The sequence below is a fragment of the Hyperolius riggenbachi genome, chromosome 5, assembly GCF_040937935.1.
Source record: "Hyperolius riggenbachi isolate aHypRig1 chromosome 5, aHypRig1.pri, whole genome shotgun sequence".
NCBI classification, from domain to species: Eukaryota; Metazoa; Chordata; class Amphibia; order Anura; family Hyperoliidae; genus Hyperolius; species Hyperolius riggenbachi.
In genome coordinates, this window is record NC_090650.1 from 24,669,337 (window position 1) to 24,690,687 (window position 21,351).

General features: G+C 48.4%; 1 protein-coding gene across 1 annotated transcript; it reads left to right on the top strand.

The window, feature by feature from the left end:
* The first annotated feature begins 21 nt into the window (after nt 1-21).
* On the top strand, nt 22-10,862 carry ELP6 (elongator acetyltransferase complex subunit 6). Its single transcript, XM_068238535.1, has 7 exons — nt 22-172; nt 2,277-2,355; nt 3,062-3,132; nt 5,131-5,258; nt 5,814-6,003; nt 8,846-8,986; nt 10,421-10,862. The coding sequence occupies exons 1-7, from the start codon at nt 134-136 to the stop codon at nt 10,526-10,528; spliced, it is 756 nt and encodes a 251-aa protein (XP_068094636.1). The 5' UTR covers nt 22-133; the 3' UTR covers nt 10,529-10,862.
* The last annotated feature ends 10,489 nt before the right edge of the window (nt 10,863-21,351 follow it).

Here is a 21,351-nt window from a genome sequence, read left to right on the forward strand (position 1 = left end):
CCGCCCCTCGCATGGGCTCGCGCCTCCCTGCCAACCACAAGATGGCGGAGCCCGTCAGGCCACAGAGCCACTTCCGGTGCCGGGCGCTGGTCTCCGCGGCAGACTGAGGTGCGGAGCACGCGGGGAGGGAGAGATGTTTCCGGAGCTGCAGAACCTGCTGAGCCCGGAGCGGGTGAGACTCGGAGCCACCCGGCGGGGGGAGTGTCTGTGGGGAAATATGGAACGAGAGGGCGGGGTCTGCATAATGAGCCACAGCCTGTCACCTACTGATTTCTGTACATCAGTATAGCCTTTATATGTTATTTACCCCAAATCACCCCACACTACACCTGGCATGACTTCTGCCCTCTATATACCCCACATCACCCCACACTGTATCAGGCATGACTTCTGCCCTCCCCACACTAAACCTGGCATGACTTCTGCCCTCCATATACCCCACATCACCCCACGCTGCACCTGGCATGACTTCTGCCCTCCATATACCCCACATCATCCCACATTGCACCTGGCATGACTCCTCCCCACACTAAACCTGGCATGACTTCTGCCCTCCATATACCCCACATCACCCCACACTGCACCTGGCATGACTTCTGCCCTCCATATACCCTACACTGCACCTGGCATGACTTCTGCCCTCCCCACACTGCACCTGGCATGACTTCTGCCCTCTATATACCCCACATCACCCCACACTGCACCTGGCATGACTTCTGCCCTCCATATACCCCACATCACCCCACACTGCACCTGGCATGACTTCTGCCCTCGATATACCCTACACTGCACCTGGCATGACTTCTGCCCTCCCCACACTGCACCTGGCATGACTTCTGCCCTCCATATACCCCACATCATCCCACATTGCACCTGGCATGACTTCTGCCCTCCATATACCCCACATCACCCCACACTGCACCTGGCATGACTTCTGCCCTCCATATACCCCACATCACCCCACACTGCGCCTGGCATGACTTCTGCCCTCCATATACCCCACATCATCCCACATTGCACCTGGCATGACTTCTGCCCTCCATATACCCCACATCACCCCACACTGCACCAGGCATGACTTCTGCCCTCCATATACCCCACATCATCCCACACTGCACCTGGCATGACTTCTGCCCTCCATATACCCCACATCACCCCACACTGCACCAGGCATGACTTCTGCCCTCCATATACCCCACATCATCCCACACTGCACCTGGCATGACTTCTGCCCTCCCCACACTGCACCTGGCATGACTTCTGCCCTCCATATACCCCACATCATCCCACACTGCCCCTGGCATGACTTCTGCCCTTCTTACACCCCACATAATCTCACACTGCACCTGGCATGACTTCTGCCCTCCCCACACTACACCTGGCATGACTTCTGCCCTCCATATACTCCACATCACCCCACGCTGCACCTGGCATGACTTCTGCCCTCCATATACCCCACATCACCCCACACTGCACCTGGCATGACTTCTGCCCTCCATATACCCTACACTGCACCTGGCATGACTTCTGCCCTCCATATACTCCACATCACCCCACACTGCACCTGACATGACTTCTGCCCTCCATATACCCCACATCACCCCACACTGCACCTGGCATGACTTCTGCCCTCCATATACCCCACATCATCCCACATTGCACCTGGAATGACTTCTGCCCTCCATATACCCCACATCACCCCACACTGCACCAGGCATGACTTCTGCCCTCCATATACCCCACATCATCCCACACTGCACCTGGCATGACTTCTGCCCTCCATATACCCCACATCACCCCACACTGCATCAGGCATAACTTCTGCCCTGCCCACACTGCACCTGGCATGACTTCTGCCTTCCATATACCCCACATCATCCCACACTGCACCTGGCATGACTTCTGCCCTGCCCACACTGCACCTGGCATGACTTCTGCCCTCCATATACCCCACATCACCCCACACTGCAGCTGGAATGACTTTTGCCCTCCATATACCCCACATAATCTCACACTGCACCTGCCATGACTTCTGCCCTCCCCACACTGCACCTGGCATGACTTCTGTCCCACCACACCCTGCAATAGAGAGAAAGGCATTTGGGAAGACGCCCACAGTAGGTACATACTGACGGTAGCTCTGATCAGCACACAGTGCAGCCAGTTCACTGCACTGCATTATTGATAAGGGCCTCATGTTAATAATTCGGCTGGTCAGTGAGAGGCATTCTGTACGCCAATGTATTCTCTGCTCACTGCTGTCTTGTGTGTTTTAGCACCAGTTCACGCTGATTACTGATTGGAAGACAGATGGCAGCTTCCTGGTACATCACTTCCTGTCTCACTACTTGAAATGTAAGTAACCATGGAGATGGCGTAGCTCTCTGCTATGTCTGTACAGAGTGTGTTACTAGAAAGGTACTCCCATCACTTAGTGTCTTGGCATTGTAAGCACTGAGATGAGGTGTAAGCTCCTCTGGTGCAGAGACTGATGGATCAGTGGTCTCTGTACAGCGCTGTGGAATATGTCAGAGCTATATAAATGTATAGTAATAGTGTGTGACTGTGGTGAGGGCATTAGAGTGTGAGCTCCTCTGGTGCAGAGACTGATGGGAATGGATCAGTGATCTCTGTACAGTGCCATGGAATATGTCAGAGCTATATAAATGTACCAATTCCCAATAAGTTTGATGTGTCACACGACCTGCTTCCTATTTAAAAAACAAAAGTTGGATTCAAAATGACCGACTTCAAAATGGCCGCCTGGTCACCACCCATCTTGAAAAGTTTCCCCCCTCACATATACTAATGTGCCACAAACAGGAAGTTAATATCCCCAACCATTCCCATTTTATTAAGGTGTATCCATATAAGTGGCCCACCCTGTATACTAATAATAGTGTGTGACTGTGGTGAGGGCATTAGAGTGTAAGCTCCTCTGGTGCAGAGACTGATGGGAATGGGTCAGTGATCTCTGTACAGCGCTGTGGAGTATGTCAGAGCTATACAAGTATATAATGTGTCAGTGACTGCATATATTTGTGGCTTTGTGTCTCTACAGCTCACTATAAAGTGTGTTTTGTGGCTTTGGCCCAGTCGTTCAGCCACTACAGCCTCATTGCTCAGAAATTGGTGAGTTCCGATGTGATGTACGTTTATAATCCACATATTTGGCAGCTGCATGTGTGCACAGTACCAACGGCGTGCCTATGGGGTAGCAGCCACCTCAATGGGGGGGCCCCAGACTATTCTTCCTCCTCCACCACCAGGACCACCTCTTGTGCTTCCCTGGTTGTGTCCTTTCATTCTGACCTACATGCATCTTATCTCTTCCACTCAGCCACTAGGGGTCACTGTCCTCTCTGGTCTTTGGCCTCCTCTCCTGTCTTGCAGAGAAATTCAGAAAAGACAGTGACACCTAGTGGCTGCAGCGGGAGCGCCAGAGAGACCTGATGGGGGAAGTGGTAAGCCCTGGCCATCACTGCCTCTGTGCCTATCTGTAGGTCTGGGTGGCAGAGCCATAGGACGGGAGCCCCAGCAGAGGAAGGAAAAAGAACGGGCCCCTCCTCGCCACTGGTCACAAGGCAAGGGGGTGTCTGAATGTAGAAAGGGGCCCCCTAAAAGTTTTTCAGGGGGGGCCCAGTCGGGTGTAGTTGCGTCCATGCACGGGACTGTGCAGGGGATAGTCAGTCATACTAGTTACGTATGTAGTTGACATGAAGTATGACAAGTGCAGTGTAATTGGCAGCAGGTTGGATCTGTGGTTCGCGGTGACATCAGCAGAACCCTCCTTCCTCTATGAGGCAGGATATTGCCTATTGCTGGATAAATTGGAGAAGCAGGTTTGTTGATGTGCTAATGCTGTGTGTCACACTTGTATTCTGGTGACACAGTCAGGGGACAGATGTGTAGGACCGGCTGTGACACTGATGATCCCACCCCCAGGGCCTGCAATGTCTCTTTGTTTCAACCAATGATATTGTAGATGTTAAATCCTGGCATTGGGCAAGTGTTCTTATAGTCTCAAGCCATTAGGTGGGGGGTCGACAGCCCCCCTGAGCTGGGTGGAGGGCTTCAGTTTTGAGACAAGGTTTTTAATAAAATATCTGTAGAGACTTGGTTTACCAGCTATATTTTAGTAACATCGCGTTCTACTCAAGGCAGGGAGTCCCCAACGTCGGTGGGCGATCGTATGTCAGGGACTCACTGCCTTTGGAATATAAGACACAGGGACTTGTTCTCCCCACTTTTTTGGAGGAGAGAAAGTGTCTTATATTCTGAAAAATACGGTCGGTGCCGGAGGGTCTAGGAAGAATCCTTTGAAGCTGAAGCTCCTACTGTTACAATGCCCATTTGTTTGTGTGTAAGTGTGAAGACTTGCTGAACAACATTCTTGTACACACTGAATTTGTTTAAAGTGAACCAGAGACGAAGCACCCTCATGTATTTTACCATATATATCAGTGGGAACATTAGAGAAAACACCTACTCTGCTCTCTTTCATCCTTTACTGCTCAGCCTGCTTGTTATCAACCCTGATAAAATCCCCGACTGAGCTTTCAGTCTGGCTTTTCTCAGGAATCATTCTAGTTAAGTCTGTCTTCTCTGATGTATTTTCAAGCCCAAGCCTGCCCCCCTGCTGGCTCTGATTTCCTGTTCTCTATACTGGCAGCATCACAGAGTGCTGTGATGAGATGGGAGGAGCTGCTAATGTAATGGTATATTGAAAGACTTTTTTTTAACTATATTTGTAAGTTATAAGGGGTTTTTAGAAATGGTGATTTCATTTTGCTCATAGCCCACTAAATAATATGCTTTTCTGGTGCACTGGGTTTTGCATGGCGTTTTAGTAAAAAAACACAAAAAACGGCACGCCAGAGCGGCGAAAATACTAGGTATAGTATTTATTTTGTAAAATTTATTGGGGGGGATATGTTTATTTTGTGCCAAAGCGTTCATCTCTGGTTTCCTTTAAGAGTCTGAGAAAAAGCTAAAGAGGGACTCCGTAAACAAGAATGTCGTTCTTGTGTGCGTGTTTATGGGGGGGGGGGGGGGGGGAGTTCTGAAATGTTTATTTACAGGTCTGGTATTCACTCTTTCCTGACTGTGACTATGTTTACCTCTCGACAGGGGGTGAGTCTGATCAATGCAAGAGATCAGGGGCAGCTGGTCTTCCTGGAGGGGCTAAAATCTTACACAAGTCTGCTATTCTCTGACACACCAGAGGCAGAATCCCAGAATCCTCTTCGCTTCCTCAGGTTAGTGACATTCCCAGAATCCTGTGCGTTTCCTCTTCCCAGAATCCTCTTCGCTTCCTCAGGTTAGTGACATTCCCAGAATCCTGTGCGTTTCCTCTTCCCAGAATCCTGTGCGTTTCCTCTTCCCAGAATCCTGTGCGTTTCCTCTTCCCAGAATCCTGTGCGTTTCCTCTTCCCAGAATCCTGTGCGTTTCCTCATGTCAGTGAGACTCCCAAAATCCTCTGCGCTTACTCAGGTCAGTCAGATTCCCTGAATCCTCTGCGCTGCCTCAGGTCTGTGAGACTCCAAGAATACTCTGTGCTTCCTCAAGTCCCAGTTTCTTAGCAAGCTTGGAATTCCTTTGACTCCATCCTTACCCTTCATATACTGTAAGTGGGATGTTATGTTATGGGAACACCCTGACATCCTCTTTGTTGGCTGTCTTGAAATCTGGTCATGTGACATATAATTTTCTAGAGACATCCTGAAGATTTACGTTTCTGCAATCCTCTGTAACTGATCTGAGGGTCTTTCGACTCCTTACCCATCTTTCACAATGTTCATCTCTTTTTCAGGACCAGCTCGGACCTGCAGCCGCTTTATGACTTTGTTTATGCTGCGCTGACTCCCTCTGCAGGAGAAGAATGGAAATGCTCAGTGCTAATTGTGGATGATGTCGGCTTGCTTATCAGCTTAGGCGTCACCACACTGCAAATCCTAGACTTCATTCACTACTGCAGAGCCAGTGTCTGCTGTGAACTTCAGGTGCGCCCTGATCACCCTTCCCCAATCTGTGTATCGGTCACCCCCTGCTATTTCCTCCTCTCTTATCCTGTGCAGCTAGTCTGTCAGTGTCAGTCACCCCCTGCTATTTCCTCCTCTCTTATCCCGTGCAGCCAGTCTGTCAGTGTCAGTCACCCCCTGCTATTTCCTCCTCTCTTATCCTGTGCAGCCAGTCTGTCAGTGTCAGTCACCCCCTGCTATTTCCTCCTCTCTTATCCTGTGCAGCCAGTCTGTCAGTGCCCATACTTTACTTGATTTTCGGCATTGATATCTGTCCGATTTGATCATAATGATTGAATCTGGTAGAGATTGATGCTGTAATATGGCCACCTAATGGAGCATTTCAAATGATTTCCAGCCGTTTGGATTGAAACGATCAGATCCAGCATGCAGGAAAAGTCAAACGTCGAAAGGGCGTGATTGCATGTGCAGCAGTGACAGCTTCTGATTTCTTGATGACCAACCGGACCCCTGGCTGCTCCCCCTCCCCTAAGTGTATGTGTAACCTTCAGGCTTGCGGGGGGGGGGGGGGGGGGGGAGGGGTGTTGCAGGCTTACCTGTCACGTTGGCATGACTCTTGGCCTCATCCTGTGTCTTTTTGAAGCACCATTCTCACCATTCTCACGTGACACTGTTGCATAAACTGATGTGGAGACATGCGGCGGTGTTGGGGGGGGGGGGGCAGGCACACGTGATTGCAATTCAAAAATTCGCCCGAACACAGGTGGAGTTGATCCGGCATAGTAGGTGACCCTCACCACACACCGGGGGTAGAAGGGAACCATATTACTCAAAGGAGGCCTTGGGGCCCAACAGGTGGAGGCAGTGGGCGCTAGAATGAACTTTAATGCTGGGAATACACCATGGGTTTGATTCGCCAGCGTAGCAAGCGCTGCTAAGTGACGCGCACTCCCTTGTATTTAGTGGCCGCTCTTTTACTCCCGTCCTAACAGCTACAGGACGCGACAGAGCTCAGGGTGGGAGTGAAGTAGCGGACAAAACAAGGAAGCGCCCGTCACTTAGCATCGCTCGCTACACAGCCCGTCACTTAGCATCGCTCGCTACACAGCCCGTCACTTAGCATCGCTCGCTACACAGCCCGTCACTTAGCATCGCTCGCTACACAGCCCGTCACTTAGCATCGCTCGCTACACAGCCCGTCACTTAGCATCGCTCGCTACACAGCCCGTCACTTAGCATCGCTCGCTACACAGCCCGTAGCGTGCACTCAGGATTGTAACTTGCGCTCCTCAAACGAAGCTGCGCTGCTTTAGCTCCATGAGTTTTTTTCGGCAGATGGCTCGATAGATAATTTCCGACATTTTTGATCTGATTTTGATGATTTTTCTGATCGATTTTCTCATAGAAGTGAATGGATATCGATCAGAAAAACGATTGGAAAATCGATCAGAAAGTAAATCTGCCTAAAAACTCATTGGGTATTCACAGCATAATAGATGTCAAACTGAAATGTATCGGAAATCAGCCTGCAGAGTATGGGCAGGTAATAGATCCCTCACTGATCAGATTTGATGGTTGTTCTGGTAACCATTGTTTAAAGGAACTCAGAGTTCAAAATGAAAAAGATCTTATACATACCTGCAGCTTCCTCCAGCCCCATCCACCTGAATCGCTCCCACACCGCCGCCGTCCACTGCCTGCATCTACGAGAACGGGCTCCCGTCGCTGACATCATCGGAGCCAGCCTACGCAAGAGAAGTGCGCCTTCTACTTATCTCTCCAGTGGCTGCTGGAGAGATACGCAAAGAGCGCACTCCTCCTACGCTAGACTTGCTCCAACTGACGAAAGTGCGGGGACCCGGTTCTCGTAGCTGCGGACAGCGGCGGTGTGGGAGCGATCTAGGTGGATAGGGCTGGAGGAAGCTGCAGGTATGTATAAGATCTTTTTCATTTTCAGCTCTGGTACACTTTAAAGAGGAACTGATAGCCAAACTATGCCAGGGGGAAAAAAAACATATATAAGTAGATAAGTACTTACTCTACTTACATAACACATGTATTGCACTGTCCACATTTTGATATCAGAGAATTTTATATAGTAAATTCTTATCCCTGGCAGGGGCCATCTTGGGTTCCTCCAGCTGAAGCCAGTCGTGATGTAATTTCCTTCCTTACTCCCCTATGGCATCCCCCTCCTCCCTGCAGTAGTGCAGACTTTAGACGGGAACTTCAGTGCCTGGAACCAGGAGTAGGTGAGTCTGTGCGCGCTGCCTTAATTCCTCCCCTCTGTAATGCTGCGGGGAGGAGTGGAAATGCCAAGGGAGATGCGGGGGACATATGAAAGAGTATTAACTGCAAGGGCACTAATTTAAATTAATTTCTAAAGACCATGCTGCCCTAAAGTCCAGACTGGGCACCAAGTCCGCAGGGGATACCGCTGGGTGGAGGGGTATGCCTTAAGGGAGGAAATGACATCACGATTGGCTTCAGCCTGCGGGGAGGTGGAACAGAGGAGGAAAAAGAAAAACCCCGGCATGCACTGCAACGTCTCTTTTGCGGCTGATGTACGAGGTTAGCACTTTGGGACATGGGGATTGTTATTCACCTAAAATAAAAAATGTCAGATTATGAACTTTTGCATTGCCTGTTTAGCATCCATTTAAGTCAATCAACATATGGAAATAGAGACTTGAATTTGGATTTAATGCCTATCAGTTACTCTTTAATGTATGACCACATTCGGTGTCAGTCAGCCCTTCTCTTTCTCCTCTCTTATCCCGTGGTGTCAGTTCCCCTTGTTTTCCCTTAGTGAGCACACAGCCTCCCTCTTTCTCCCATTACATCTCTGCATGGTTTGTTTCAGGGGGATCTGGTGTGTCTGGTGCGCAGAGACGAGGAGGACGAGGACAGCGAGCTGCTGGCGAGGTCCCTCTGTCACCAGAGTGGTCTCATCTTGCAGGCCGAGGGGCTCAGCACAGGCTTCTGCAAAGATGTTCATGGACAGGTAAGTGGCGTATATATGAAAGAGAGGCACGTGTTTAATTTGTGCACTTGGGGTATTGCCATCATTTGAATATTATTTGAATATCGCTCAAGTTATTTAAATAATGGCTTAGCATCAGGAATTTATATATTTCCATCACTTTTGTAGCATCCTATATAGTTCCATCCTCCCTTCCTGCTCCTAAGCAAGAGAAACAACCAGCAGGGGGAGGGGAGCCCCTTGTAATGGGCGCGGAGGCAGTTGTACAGTGCTGATAGTTACCAAAGACCCCCGAGAGACGGAATAATCCAGCAGAGGGTAGGGAGAGCCCCTAGTAATGGGTGTGGCAGGCAAGTAAGCAAAACGGGTAACTTGGGACTGCTCTGATCTCAGCACTGGATTCCATTCTATCATACAAGTCAAACTCTGGGCCCGCAGAACTATCATATTTGGCCCACAAGTGGTTTCCCCACTTTGCATTATATTTGGCCCACTGTAGAGCAGAAGGGAAGCTATATTCCTCGAATATAGCTTCCCTTCTGCTCTACAGAAGCCTTAGATCACCAGGGAAGCCATATGTGGAGGGAGGGGAAAGGACTAAAAACTTGGTAACTGTATGGGGGGGGGGGGGGTGTCACAAGTCACCCAGGGAACTGTTTAGGGGATGGTGGTCACTAGATACCAGGGAACTCTATAGGGGAAAGAGTGGGCTACTAGACACCAGGAAATTGTATAGGGAAGGGAGGGGGCCACTAGGGAACTGTATAGGGAAGGGAGGGGGCCACTAGACACCTGGGAACTATATAGTGGAGCCACTAGACACTAAGGAACTGTATAGGGGAGGGATGAGAGCCACTAGACACCAGGGAACTGTAGATGGGCGGGGTCACTAGACACCAGGGAACTGTGTAGGGGAAGGACGGGAGCCACTAGACACCAGGGAACTATATAGGGGAGGGTGGGGGTCCATTAGACAATAGAGAAGTTTATAAAGGAGGGAGGTGGCCGCTAGACATTGAGATTATCCTATGTCTTGGTCCCAGTGTTCAGTGTTCCCCCCCACTTTGTATTGGAGTTTGACACCTCTGTATTAGATAGAGGCATACAGGAGGGGTGCTAATTTTGGTAAGCATTCAGCTGTCGCCGGCTTTTCTCCTCCTCCTCCTATGCGGTAAGCATAGTTGCACCGGCCCTGCATTCCCCTGTCGTGCCCCACCTGGCTACTTTTTCATGCCACTCAGCGGGAAAAAAATTCTGGGGAGAACCCCGGGGGGAGGGGGGGGGGGGCGCGGTCCGAGATCCTCTAACCGCAGTCTCCATCAGACAGAGGAAATTGATCTGTTTCTCTGCATCCTCTAATCCTTGTAGCCCCAGTTCTGGGTAGAGCAGGTCAGGAGTTGTTAGCTGGTGGTGATCTCCTGCTCTGTGTGCTGACGGCTCTCTTGTATCTCGCAGCTGACGATCACCCACAAGAAGCAGAACCGCTCGGCCATCTACCAGTACAAAATCCAGGACAAGAGCGTCAGCTTCTTCGCCCCTGGCCTCTCTACCGCCGTCCTGTGACCTGCTCTCTCCATGCAGGTGCTCTGTGCTGCTCACACTGCCAGTCTGGGATGGCTGTGCTAATAATGTGCACAAGCATATGAAAAGAGACAAAAGCAACCTGATACTGCTGCAAAAAAAAATTGTATGCTATTTTTTTGTTCAAAAATGCTCAAGGGCTACACAAGCTGTAGCAAGCAGGCATGTACAACGTTGGTGCAATCTTGGTGACAATACAATGTAAAGCCTACGCTGGAGTCCGGAGGAGAGTTAAAGAGGAACTCCAGTGAAAATGTTGTAAAAAAAGTGCTTAATTTTTACAATAATTATGTATAAATGATTTAGTCAGTGTTTACCCAATGTAAAATCTTTTAAATCCCTGATTTACATTCTGACATTTATCACATGGTGACATTTTTACTGTTGGCAGGTGATGTAGCTGCTGCGTGCTTTATTGGCAGTTGGAAACAGCTGTAAACAGCTATTTCCCGCAATGCAACAAGGTGCACAGACAGGAAACTGTCAGGAGTACCACGGTCCTCAGTTTCTTGTGGGAGGGGTTTCACCACAATATCAATCGTACAGCGCCCCCTGATGGTCTGTTTGTGAAAAGGAATAGATTTCTCATGTAAAAGGGGGTATCAGCTACTGATTGGGATAAAGTTCAATTCTTCGTCAGAGTCTCTTTAAGGTGGACAGTGGGTGAGGACACCAGAAAGACTGACAGCCGTTTCACGTCAGGTGGCGCTTCCTCCAAGGCTGTGCATGGCTGCAGGCTGCGGATATTCATCGCCAGTGGTGGGGTGTCTTCACAGCGCAACTAACTTTGTATGGTGATGTACAGACAGCGAACAAGCCAGAGCCGGGGATACTGCTCTGTATTAAAAGTAGCAGGAGGAGGTAGACTGGACCTGCTGCAGGAAGGGAACCAAAGGATCCAGTGAGGTCCTGCTATATGAGGCCCTCACACATGCAGGTAGATATTGCCCCACAGTGATGTGCCAGGCTGATAATGCTGGCCAGAAGATTATGGATTTTTGCACCTCCTTCTATGGGTATGACATGCAAATGTCGTAAGCATGAAAACAAATACGTTAGGTTCACGCTCTGGACAAAAGTGGGCAGTTTTCCTCGACACAGACAAAGGATGGTCAGCAGATTGTATGTTATCTATAACATACGTTCAAACATGTTAATTTTCATGTCGATGAACTCTGTTGCGATAGAAGATCGCTATGTCCAATCTTCTGTAACTTTTCTGAATACCACACGGAAATTGGACATTGTAAATGGCAATAGTATCTGACTGTTACGGCGGGTACCAGGACAGGCACAGCTAATCGTACAATGGATCTGCCTTGGCTGTCCGGTGTAGTGCCTAAGGGCCAGTTCACTCAGGCATGTGGACAGTGATAAACAATGGCCGTGGCTCTCCTGGATCTCCTGTAAGGGCTCTTGGTATCTTCGCCCAGTGGGCGCATGCACAGTGTGGCTGCGGGTGCTCCCTCTGTGGCCAGGAGAGTTCTGCGCCTGCAGAGTAGTATTGCGCAAGCGCAGAGAGCTCTCTGCAGTGGGAGCGGGGCGAGTGTGGCCGGGCTACGCATGCGCAGTAATCCCCAACTGGCCAAAGACACAGCTCTTATGAAACATCCAGGAGGCGGAGGATGGTACCAAGGGAGCGACTTAGGCTGGAGGGGGCTGGAGGAAGCCCCAGGTATATACAGGATCTTCTCAAAAAATTAGCATATTGTGATAAAGTTCATTATTTTCTGTAATGTACTGATAAACATTAGACTTTCATATATTTTAGATTCAAATACACACAACTGAAGTAGTTCAAGCCTTTTATTGTTTTAATATTGATGATTTTGGCATACAGCTCATGAAAACCCAAATTTCCTATCTCAAAAAATTATCATATTTCATCCGACCAATAAAAGAAAAGTGTTTTTAAAACAAAATAAGTCAACCTTCAAATAATTATGTTCAGTTATGCACTCAATACTTGGTAGGGAATCCTTTTGCAGTAATGACTGCTTCAATGCGGCGTGGCATGGAGGCAATCAGCCTGTGGCACTGCTCAGGTGTTATGAGGCCCAGGATGCTTCGATAGCGACCTTACGCTCATCCAGAGTGTTGGGTCTTGCATCTCTCAACTTTCTCTTCACAATATCCCACAGATTCTCTATGGCAGCCGTGCCCAACCTACGGCCCGCGGGCCATTTGTGGCCCGCGAAGCCAGTTTCTGTGGCCCGCGCGGTGTCTGCCTGCGGAGGGGGAGAGGATCGGGTGGTATTGCGTTTTATCAGCACTCGGCGGGACGCGCATACACCAGCATGTGCTCGTATTCAGCCCCGGGTAGCGCTGGGATAGTCAGAAAGCCTCACTCATTGGTTACTGCAGGAACCTTCCTCCAATAGGAATTAGCCTAATTCCTATTGGAGGAAGGCTCCTGCAGTAACCAATGAGCGAGGCTTTCTAACTATCCCAGCGCTACCCGGGGCTGAATACGAGCGCACGCTGGTGTATGCGCGTCCCGCCGAGTGCCATACTACGCAATACCACCCGATCCTCTCCCCCTCCGCAGGACACCGCGGGCAGACACCGGGGCACACGCTGTGCCAGCCTCCTCAGCCCCAAACACAGAGCTGCCAGCCTCCTCAGCCCCAAACACAGAGCTGCCAGCCTCCTCAGCCCCAAACACAGAGCTGCCAGCCTCCTCAGCCCCAAACACAGAGCTGCCAGCCTCCTCAGCCCCAAACACAGAGCTGCCAGCCTCCTCAGCCCAAACACAGAGCTGCCAGCCTCCTCAGCCCCAAACACAGAGCTGCCAGCCTCCTCAGCCCCAAACACAGAGCTGCCAGCCTCCTCAGCCCCAAACACAGAGCTGCCAGCCTCCTCAGCCCCAAACACAGAGCTGACAGCCTCCTCAGCCCCACACAGAGCTGACAGCCTCCTCAGCCAGCACACTACAGGCCACTCTGATACCATTGCTGCATTAATCTGCCCTGTGCATACACCCAGGTACCGTACTGGACTCTGATACCATTGCTGCATTAATCTGCCGCAAACTTCTCATTAAGAAAATGTGCATCAAATGGTGAGTACAACAATTCTTGTTGTTTTCTTCCCATTTCCAACACCATGTTAACTGTTACTAGAAAAACGTTAAAAGTTTTGCATCGAAATTTTGTATGCATGTGTTCCGGCCCTCGAGATTTTTCTTGATTTGAAGTTCGGCCCTCGGGCCAAAAAAGGTTGAGCACCACTGCTCTATGGGGTTCAGGTCAGGAGAGTTGGCAGGCAATTGAGCACAGTAATACCATGGTCAGTAAACCATTTACCAGTGGTTTTGGCACTGTGAGCAGGTGCCAGGTCGTGCTGAAAAATGAAATCTTCATCTCCATAAAGCTTTTCAGCAGATGGAAGCATGAACCCACTTTTGAACCAGAAACAGCGGCAGAAGCGCCTGACCTTGGCTACAGAGAAGCAGCACTGGACTGTTGCTCAGTGGTCCAAAGTACTTTTTTCGGATGAAAACAACTTTTGCATGTCATTCGGAAATCAAGGTGCCAGTCTGGAGGAAGAGTGGGGAGAGGGAAATGCCAAAATGCCTGAAGTCCAGTGTCAAATACCCACAGTCAGTGATGGTCTGGGGTGCCATGTCAGCTGCTGGTGTTGGTCAACTGTGTTTTATCAAGGGCAGGGTCAATGCAACTAGCTATCAGGAGATTTTGGAGCACTTCATGCTTCCATCTGCTGAAAAGCTTTATGGAGATGAAGATTTCATTTTTCAGCACGACCTGGCACCTGCTCACAGTGCCAAAACCACTGGTAAATGGTTTACTGACCATGGTATTACTGTGCTCAATTGGCCTGCCAACTCTCCTGACCTGAACCCCATAGAGAATCTGTGGGATATTGTGAAGAGAAAGTTGAGAGACGCAAGACCCAACACTCTGGATGAGCTTAAGGCCGCTATCGAAGCATCCTGGGCCTCCATAACACCTGAGCAGTGCCACAGGCTGATTGCCTCCATGCCACGCCGCATTGAAGCAGTAATTTCTGCAAAAGGATTTCCGACCAAGTATTTTGTGCATAACTGAACATAATTATTTGAAGGTTGACTTTTTTTGTTTAAAAAACACGTTTCTTTTATTGGTCGGATGAAATATGCTAATTTTTTGAGATAGGAAATTTGGGTTTTCATGAGCTGTATGCCAAAATCATCAATATTAAAACAATAAAAGGCTTGAACTACTTCAGTTGTGTGTATTTGAATGTAAAATATATGAAAGTCTAATGTTTATCAGTACATTACAGAAAATAATGACCTTTATCACAATATGCTAATTTTTTGAGAAGATCCTGTATATTTCTCTTGTTATCCCTTTAAGCTAGTACCGTCATTTACCCAGATGCCACGTTTTGGTCCCTATCCCCCTCCCCCCCCCCCCCCCATTGTATGTCCTAGTGCTTAGGTTGAATGATAAATGTTGCTTCAGGGATCGGTAATCGCCATACTTCTGTGTCCCCCTTGCGATTGTGAAAAACGACGATCGCCGGGAAGTCCCCCAGAAAGCTGCTAAATGCTTTTTTGCTCACTTGCAGAAAGGCATTTCAGTGCGGGACGCCTTTCTGAACTGGGTCTGATTGTTGTGTCTGTACTGGTTTTAGCACACATTAGAGATTGGATGCACCTTGTGTGTTCAGAGTGCCATCTAGTGGTGAGACTGTTTATTACATTCACTGGCTACTATTCTGGGAGGGTCATGGAATCACTGGAGGTGAAAAATAAACTGATGAGATAAACTAATGCATCTGTCGTCCTCCTCTTGAAAATGACTTTTTTTTTAAAGATATCACGTAGTTTTATTTTAGATTTAAATTTTATGTTTTAAGTTTTTACTGTTTCATTGTCTCTGCTCAATCACACATTCATCGATGTATACCAGAGCTCAAATCTATGAACTATTCATACTTTTTATCTCTTTCCTGCTCCAGGAAGCCATTTACTGACAGGAAAGTGTTTTATGCCTGTAATTCCTTATCAGCGAGGGTTACACTATAGTCTGACCCAGTCCCACTGGAGAGAAACTGTCACTTGAATGCCTGATGTTTAACTCTTCCAGGCAGAGAGAAAAAAAAGGAGCACAGTTAATTGTGTGCTAGGCACTGTACATCCATGTCTATCTCACGTCACCTGTGATGTCCTTTTAATTTGGGATGGTCAGAGATGCTAATAGTGCTGACTTGATGCAGATTTCATGCAGCTTGGAAGCATTTGATTGGTTCAGTTGCAAGCTGCATTAAAGTGATCCTAAGCCAGTGATCTGCAAAATTGGCTCTCCAGCTGTTAAGGAACTACAAGTCCCACAATGCACTTGCCTTTATGAATCATGACTGTGGCTGTCAGACTCCCGCAATGCATTGTGGGACTTGTAGTGCCTTAACCGCCTGAGAGCCAAGTTTGCAGATCACTTTCCTAAGCCAAAGCTGGGGATAAAAATCGAATACATATCCTAGTAGAGGGAAGCCTCAGGATCCTACCGAGGCTTCCCTCACTGATCTAGAGCACCCCGGTTGTTGAGCACGGCCCCCTCCGTATTGGGGCCGTGCAGTAACTGCTTGAGGCCGCCTGCGCATGCACAGTACCATGGACCCATAGCTTTGGCTTACATGCACGGGTGGGCTGGGTCGCCTGTTGCGTGGCCCCGCTCACGTTCAGTGACAAGGGACATCAGAGCAGGGAGAGAAGCCTCAGTAGGATCCTGTGACTTCCCTCTTTTTAGGTAAGTATCTGATGTTCTATACCTGATCTTTGGCTCGGGTACTCTTTTTAAGTTTAACAGCAACTCAGAAAATGTAAAGCTAACCGATTTGGCCATACTCACGGATGCCTCCATTTGCCTGTCATCGCCTCGGTAATTCACCCTCAGTCACGTCAGTCGGGCTCTTCTGCATGGCTGCACGCCAGCAGAATTCTACACCTGCAAAGGTAGTACTGGGCAGGCGCAGAATGCTCTCTGCGATATGAACGCAGCGGGCGTAAACTGAGGCACCTGGGAGGATGGCGAGGGAGGCAATGGTGGTCAGAGTATGAAAACTCCCCCCCCCCCCCCCCCCCAAGGTTCTCTTTAAGGGAAACCAGAGCTGGATTAAACAAAATGTTTTATACACACCTGCTTCTTCCTCCAGCCCCGTACGCACGGAATGCTCCCACGTCGCCATCCTCCGTTGCCCGCAGCTTTGGTACGGGGTCCTGCCACGTCCGTCAGTCGGAGCCACTCTTTACGCAGCCGCTGGAGATATACAGTGGTGTGAAAAACGATTTGCCCCCCTCCTGATTTCTTATTCTTTTGCATGTTTGTCACACTTAAATGTTTCTGCTCATCAAAAACCGTTAACTATTAGTCAAAGATAACATAATTGAACACAAAATGCAGTTTTAAATGATGGTTTTTATTATTTAGTGAGAAAAAAAAACTCAAAACCTACATGGAGCTGTGTGAAAAAGAAATTGCCCTCTGAACCTAATAACTGGTTGGGCCACCCTTAGCAGCAATAACTGCAATCAAGCGTTTGCGATAACTTGCAACGTGTCTTTTACAGCGCTCTGGAGGAATTTTGGCCCACTCATCTTTGCAGAATTGTTGTAATTCAGCTTTATTTGAGGGTTTTCTAGCATGAACTGCCTTTTTAAGGTCATGCCACAACATCTCAATAGGATTCAGGTCAGGACTTTGACTAGGCCACTCCAAAGTCTTCTTTTTGTTTTTCTTCAGCCATTCAGAGGTGGATTTGCTGGTGTGTTTTGGGCCATTGTCCTGCTGCAGCACCCAAGATCGCTTCAGCTTGAGTTGACGAACAGATGGCCGGACATTCTCCTTCAGGATTTTTTGGTAGACAGTAGAATTCATGGTTCCATCTATCACAGCAAGCCTTCCAGGTCCGGTCCTGAAGCAGCAAAACAACCCCAGACCATCACACTACCACCACCATATTTTACTGTTGGTATGATGTTCTTTTGCTGAAATGCTGTGTTACTTCTACGCCAGATGTAACGGGACACGCACCTTCCAAAAAGTTCAACTTTTGTCTCGTCGGTCCATAAGGTATTTTCCCAAAAGTCTTGGCAATCTTTGAGATGTTTTTTAGCAAAATTGAGACGAGCTTTAATGTTCTTTTTGCTTAAAAGTGGTTTGCGCCTTGGATATCTGCCATGCAGGCCGCTTTTGCCCAGTCTCTTTCTTATGGTGGAGTCGTGAACACTGACCTTAATTGAGGCAAGTGAGGTCTGCAGTTCTTTAGATGTTGTCCTGGGGTCTTTTGTTGCCTCTCGGATGAGTTTTCTCTGTGCTCTTGGGGTAATATTGGTCGGCCGGCCACTCCTGGGAAGGTTCATCACTGTTCCATGTTTTTGCCATTTGTGGAGAATGGCTCTCACTGTAGTTCGCTGGAGTCCCAAAGCTTTAGAAATGGCTTTATAACCTTTACCAGACTGATAGATCTCAATTACAGTACTTTTGCTCTCATTTGTTCCTGGATTTCTTTGGATCTTGGCATGATGTCTAGCTTTTGAGGTGCTTTTGGTCTACTTCTCTTTGTCAGATAGCTCCTATTTAAGTGATTTCTTGATTGAAACAGGTGTGGCAGTAATCAGGCCTGGGGGTGACTACAGAAATTGAACTCAGGTGTAATAAACCACAGTTACGTTATTTTTTAACAAGGGGGCAATCACTTTTTCACACAGGGCCATGTAGATTTGGAGTTTTTTTTCTCACTAAATAATAAAAACCATCATTTAAAGCTGCATTTTGTGTTCAATTATGTTATCTTTGACTAATAGTTAACGGTTTTTGATGAGCAGAAACATTTAAGTGTGACAAACATGCAAAAGCATAAGAAATCAGGAAGGGGGCAAATAGTTTTTCACACCACTGTATGTAGAGGGCGCACTTCTCCTGTGGAGCCTGGCTCCGACTGACGGAAGTGTGGGGACTCGGTATTGGAGCTGGGGGAAGACTGAGGACGGCGGCGTGGTACCGATCCGTGCTTATGGGGCTGGAGGAAGCCCCAGTGATGTATAAAACGTTTTGTTTAATCCAACTCTGGTGCTCTCAAACCCCTCAGTGACCACCCATAGATTTCATGCTTTACAGTAGAATCACTTTATAGTAAAAACGTCAAGGGAACTGGCCAAGTAGTTTACTATATCAGAAGTTTATGTCCGGATTAGTCATACATTGTGTATTCAGCCAGGCGCATGGTCAGAACCTGAGTTTACTATATCAATGTAAATGAGATTCTGCTGTATTCATTATTTTGTCCTGCATCCAGTTCTGTGGGGACGTGTTTCCTCGAGCGGTGCCAGTTTTGGGCACTCCGGCTTTTTAATGTGGAAGTAAAGATTTGGTGCACCCATTGCTGAAGCAGAATGACTGTTTTGCAGTAAAGGTTGTGGATCCATCTCTGGTGGTTTGTATTCAGAATTCCTGGGATCAGCCTGTAGCGTCACACACAGCAATACAAAGGCTCAGCCAGACGTTTCACAACTCACATGCCAAGGACATAGTCATAGCAGCTTCTACGGGGCCCGGGGGGGGGGCAGGTAGTACTTGATGTATTCACCATTAAAGGGACAACTGAAGCAAGAGGGATATGGAGGCTGCCATATTTATTTCCAATGCCAGTTGCCTGGCTGCCCTGCTGATCCTCTGATGCTTTCAGCCATAGCCCCTGAACAAGCATGCAGTAGATCAGGTGTTTCTGACATTGTCAGATCTGACAAGATTAGCTGCATGCTTGTTTCTGGTGTTATTTAGACACTACCGCAGCCAAACAGATCAGCAGAGCTGCCAGGCAACTGGTATTAACAGGAAATAAATATGGCAGCCTCCATATATCTCTCACTACAGTTGTCCTTTAACTTTCTTGTGTTCTTTCACTCTCTGACTTTGTCTCAGTGCCCATAAACTATGTACAGTGTTAATTGCATGAGAATGTAAATTCCTCAATTAACTCCTCTCCATAGGGTAGGGGCCGGTGGCATTGCTTAAAGGAAACATCCAAGCTCGTTAAAAAAAAAAGATCCACTTTCCTGGGGCTTCCTCCAGCCCGTGGCAGCCATCCTGTGCCCTCGCCGCAGCTCCGGAGGCTCCCGGTCTTCTCCCCTGGCGCAGCCGACCTCACCAGGTTGGGTTCCGGGTTGGCCTCCACGTGCTCCGGTCGGCGTCATCAGGATGCTACTGCGCAATAGTTCTGCGCCTGCGCAGTAGCGTCCAGGACTCCAGGTGATGTCAGGGAGACCACGTGACCCGTGCGGTGGAGCGCAGAAGAGGCCAACCCGGAACCCGAGAAGACCGGGAGCCTCCGGAGCTGCAGCGAGGGCACAGGATGGCTGCCACGGGCTGGAGGAAGCCCCAGGTAAGTGGATTTTTTTTTTAAATTAGCTTGGATCACTCCCTTTAAGAGTGCTTCCATCTGAGGGCCCTGTGATCTCCATCTACGTCACTGTCGCATGCATACAGTAAGCACAATGTGCATCTCATTTCATCATCTGCTTTAGAGCGCATGATTTCCACAAAGCTACTAGGAGTCGGACATCACAGGTCTGCTTCCATCAGAGGCTTCTCACACAGCTGCTTTTCTGTACAAATAGGGTCATATCCATTTACAGTGGCAGTTCAACCAGCAGTCCCCCCGCCTGCCTAAAGTGTTATAACATCAGTCTCAGTGTGCTTACAATGTGGCCTGGTCACATATCTACCTGTAGTGTGAGTTTAACCCCAATTTATATTATTGACCTGTATCCTTGCCTCTCACTCTGTACCTTTATTGATAGTATACTATCTGCAGTGTGTGGTAATCAGGGATAATCAATGAGATGCAATTTTTTCATGCAAATATATGCAGCTTAAAAAAATGGACCAATCAAGTCACATCCAGGTTTAAACTGGTTGGTCCATTTTCATGCTGCATATACGTGCATACAGATTTCCCATAATTTGGAAATATTTGTATCTCATTGAGCATCCCTAGCGGCAATCTCTGCTACCCCCAGTATAAGCTGTTATGCTGTGCCTGTACTGATAGTAAACTAGCTGCAGTGTGTGCTGATCTCTGCTACCCCCAGTATGTACAGTATAAGCTGTTACGCGGTGCCTGTACTGATAGTAAACTAGCTGCAATGTGTGCTGATCCCTGCTACCTCCAGTATAAGCTGTTAGTCTGTGCCTGTACTGATTGTAAACTAGCTGCAGTGTGCGGTGATCTCTGCTACCCCCAGTATGTACAGTATAAGCTGTTAGTTTGTGCCTGTACTGATAGTAAACTAGCTGCAGTGTGTGCTGATCTCTGCTACCTCCAGTATGTACAGTATAAGCTGTTACTCTGTGCCTGCACTGCTAGTAAACTAGATGCAGTGTGTGCTGATCCCTGCTACCCCCAGTATGTACAGTATAAGCTGTTACTCTGTGCCTGTGCTGATAGTAAACTAGCTGCAGTGTGCTGATCTCTGCTACCTCCAGTATGTACAGTATAAGCTGTTACTCTGTGCCTGTACTGCTAGTAAACTAGATGCAGTGTGTGCTGATCCCTGCTACCCCCAGTATGTACAGTATAAGCTGTTACTCTGTGCCTGTACTACTAGTAAACTAGATGCAGTGTGTGCTGATCCCTGCTACCTCCAGTATGTACAGTATAAGCTGTTACTCTGTGCCGATAGTAAACTAGCTACAATGCGTGCCGATCTCTGCTACCTCCAGTATGTACAGTATAAGCTGTTACTCTGTGCCTGTACTGCTAGTAAACTAGATGCAGTGTGTGCTGATCCCTGCTACCCC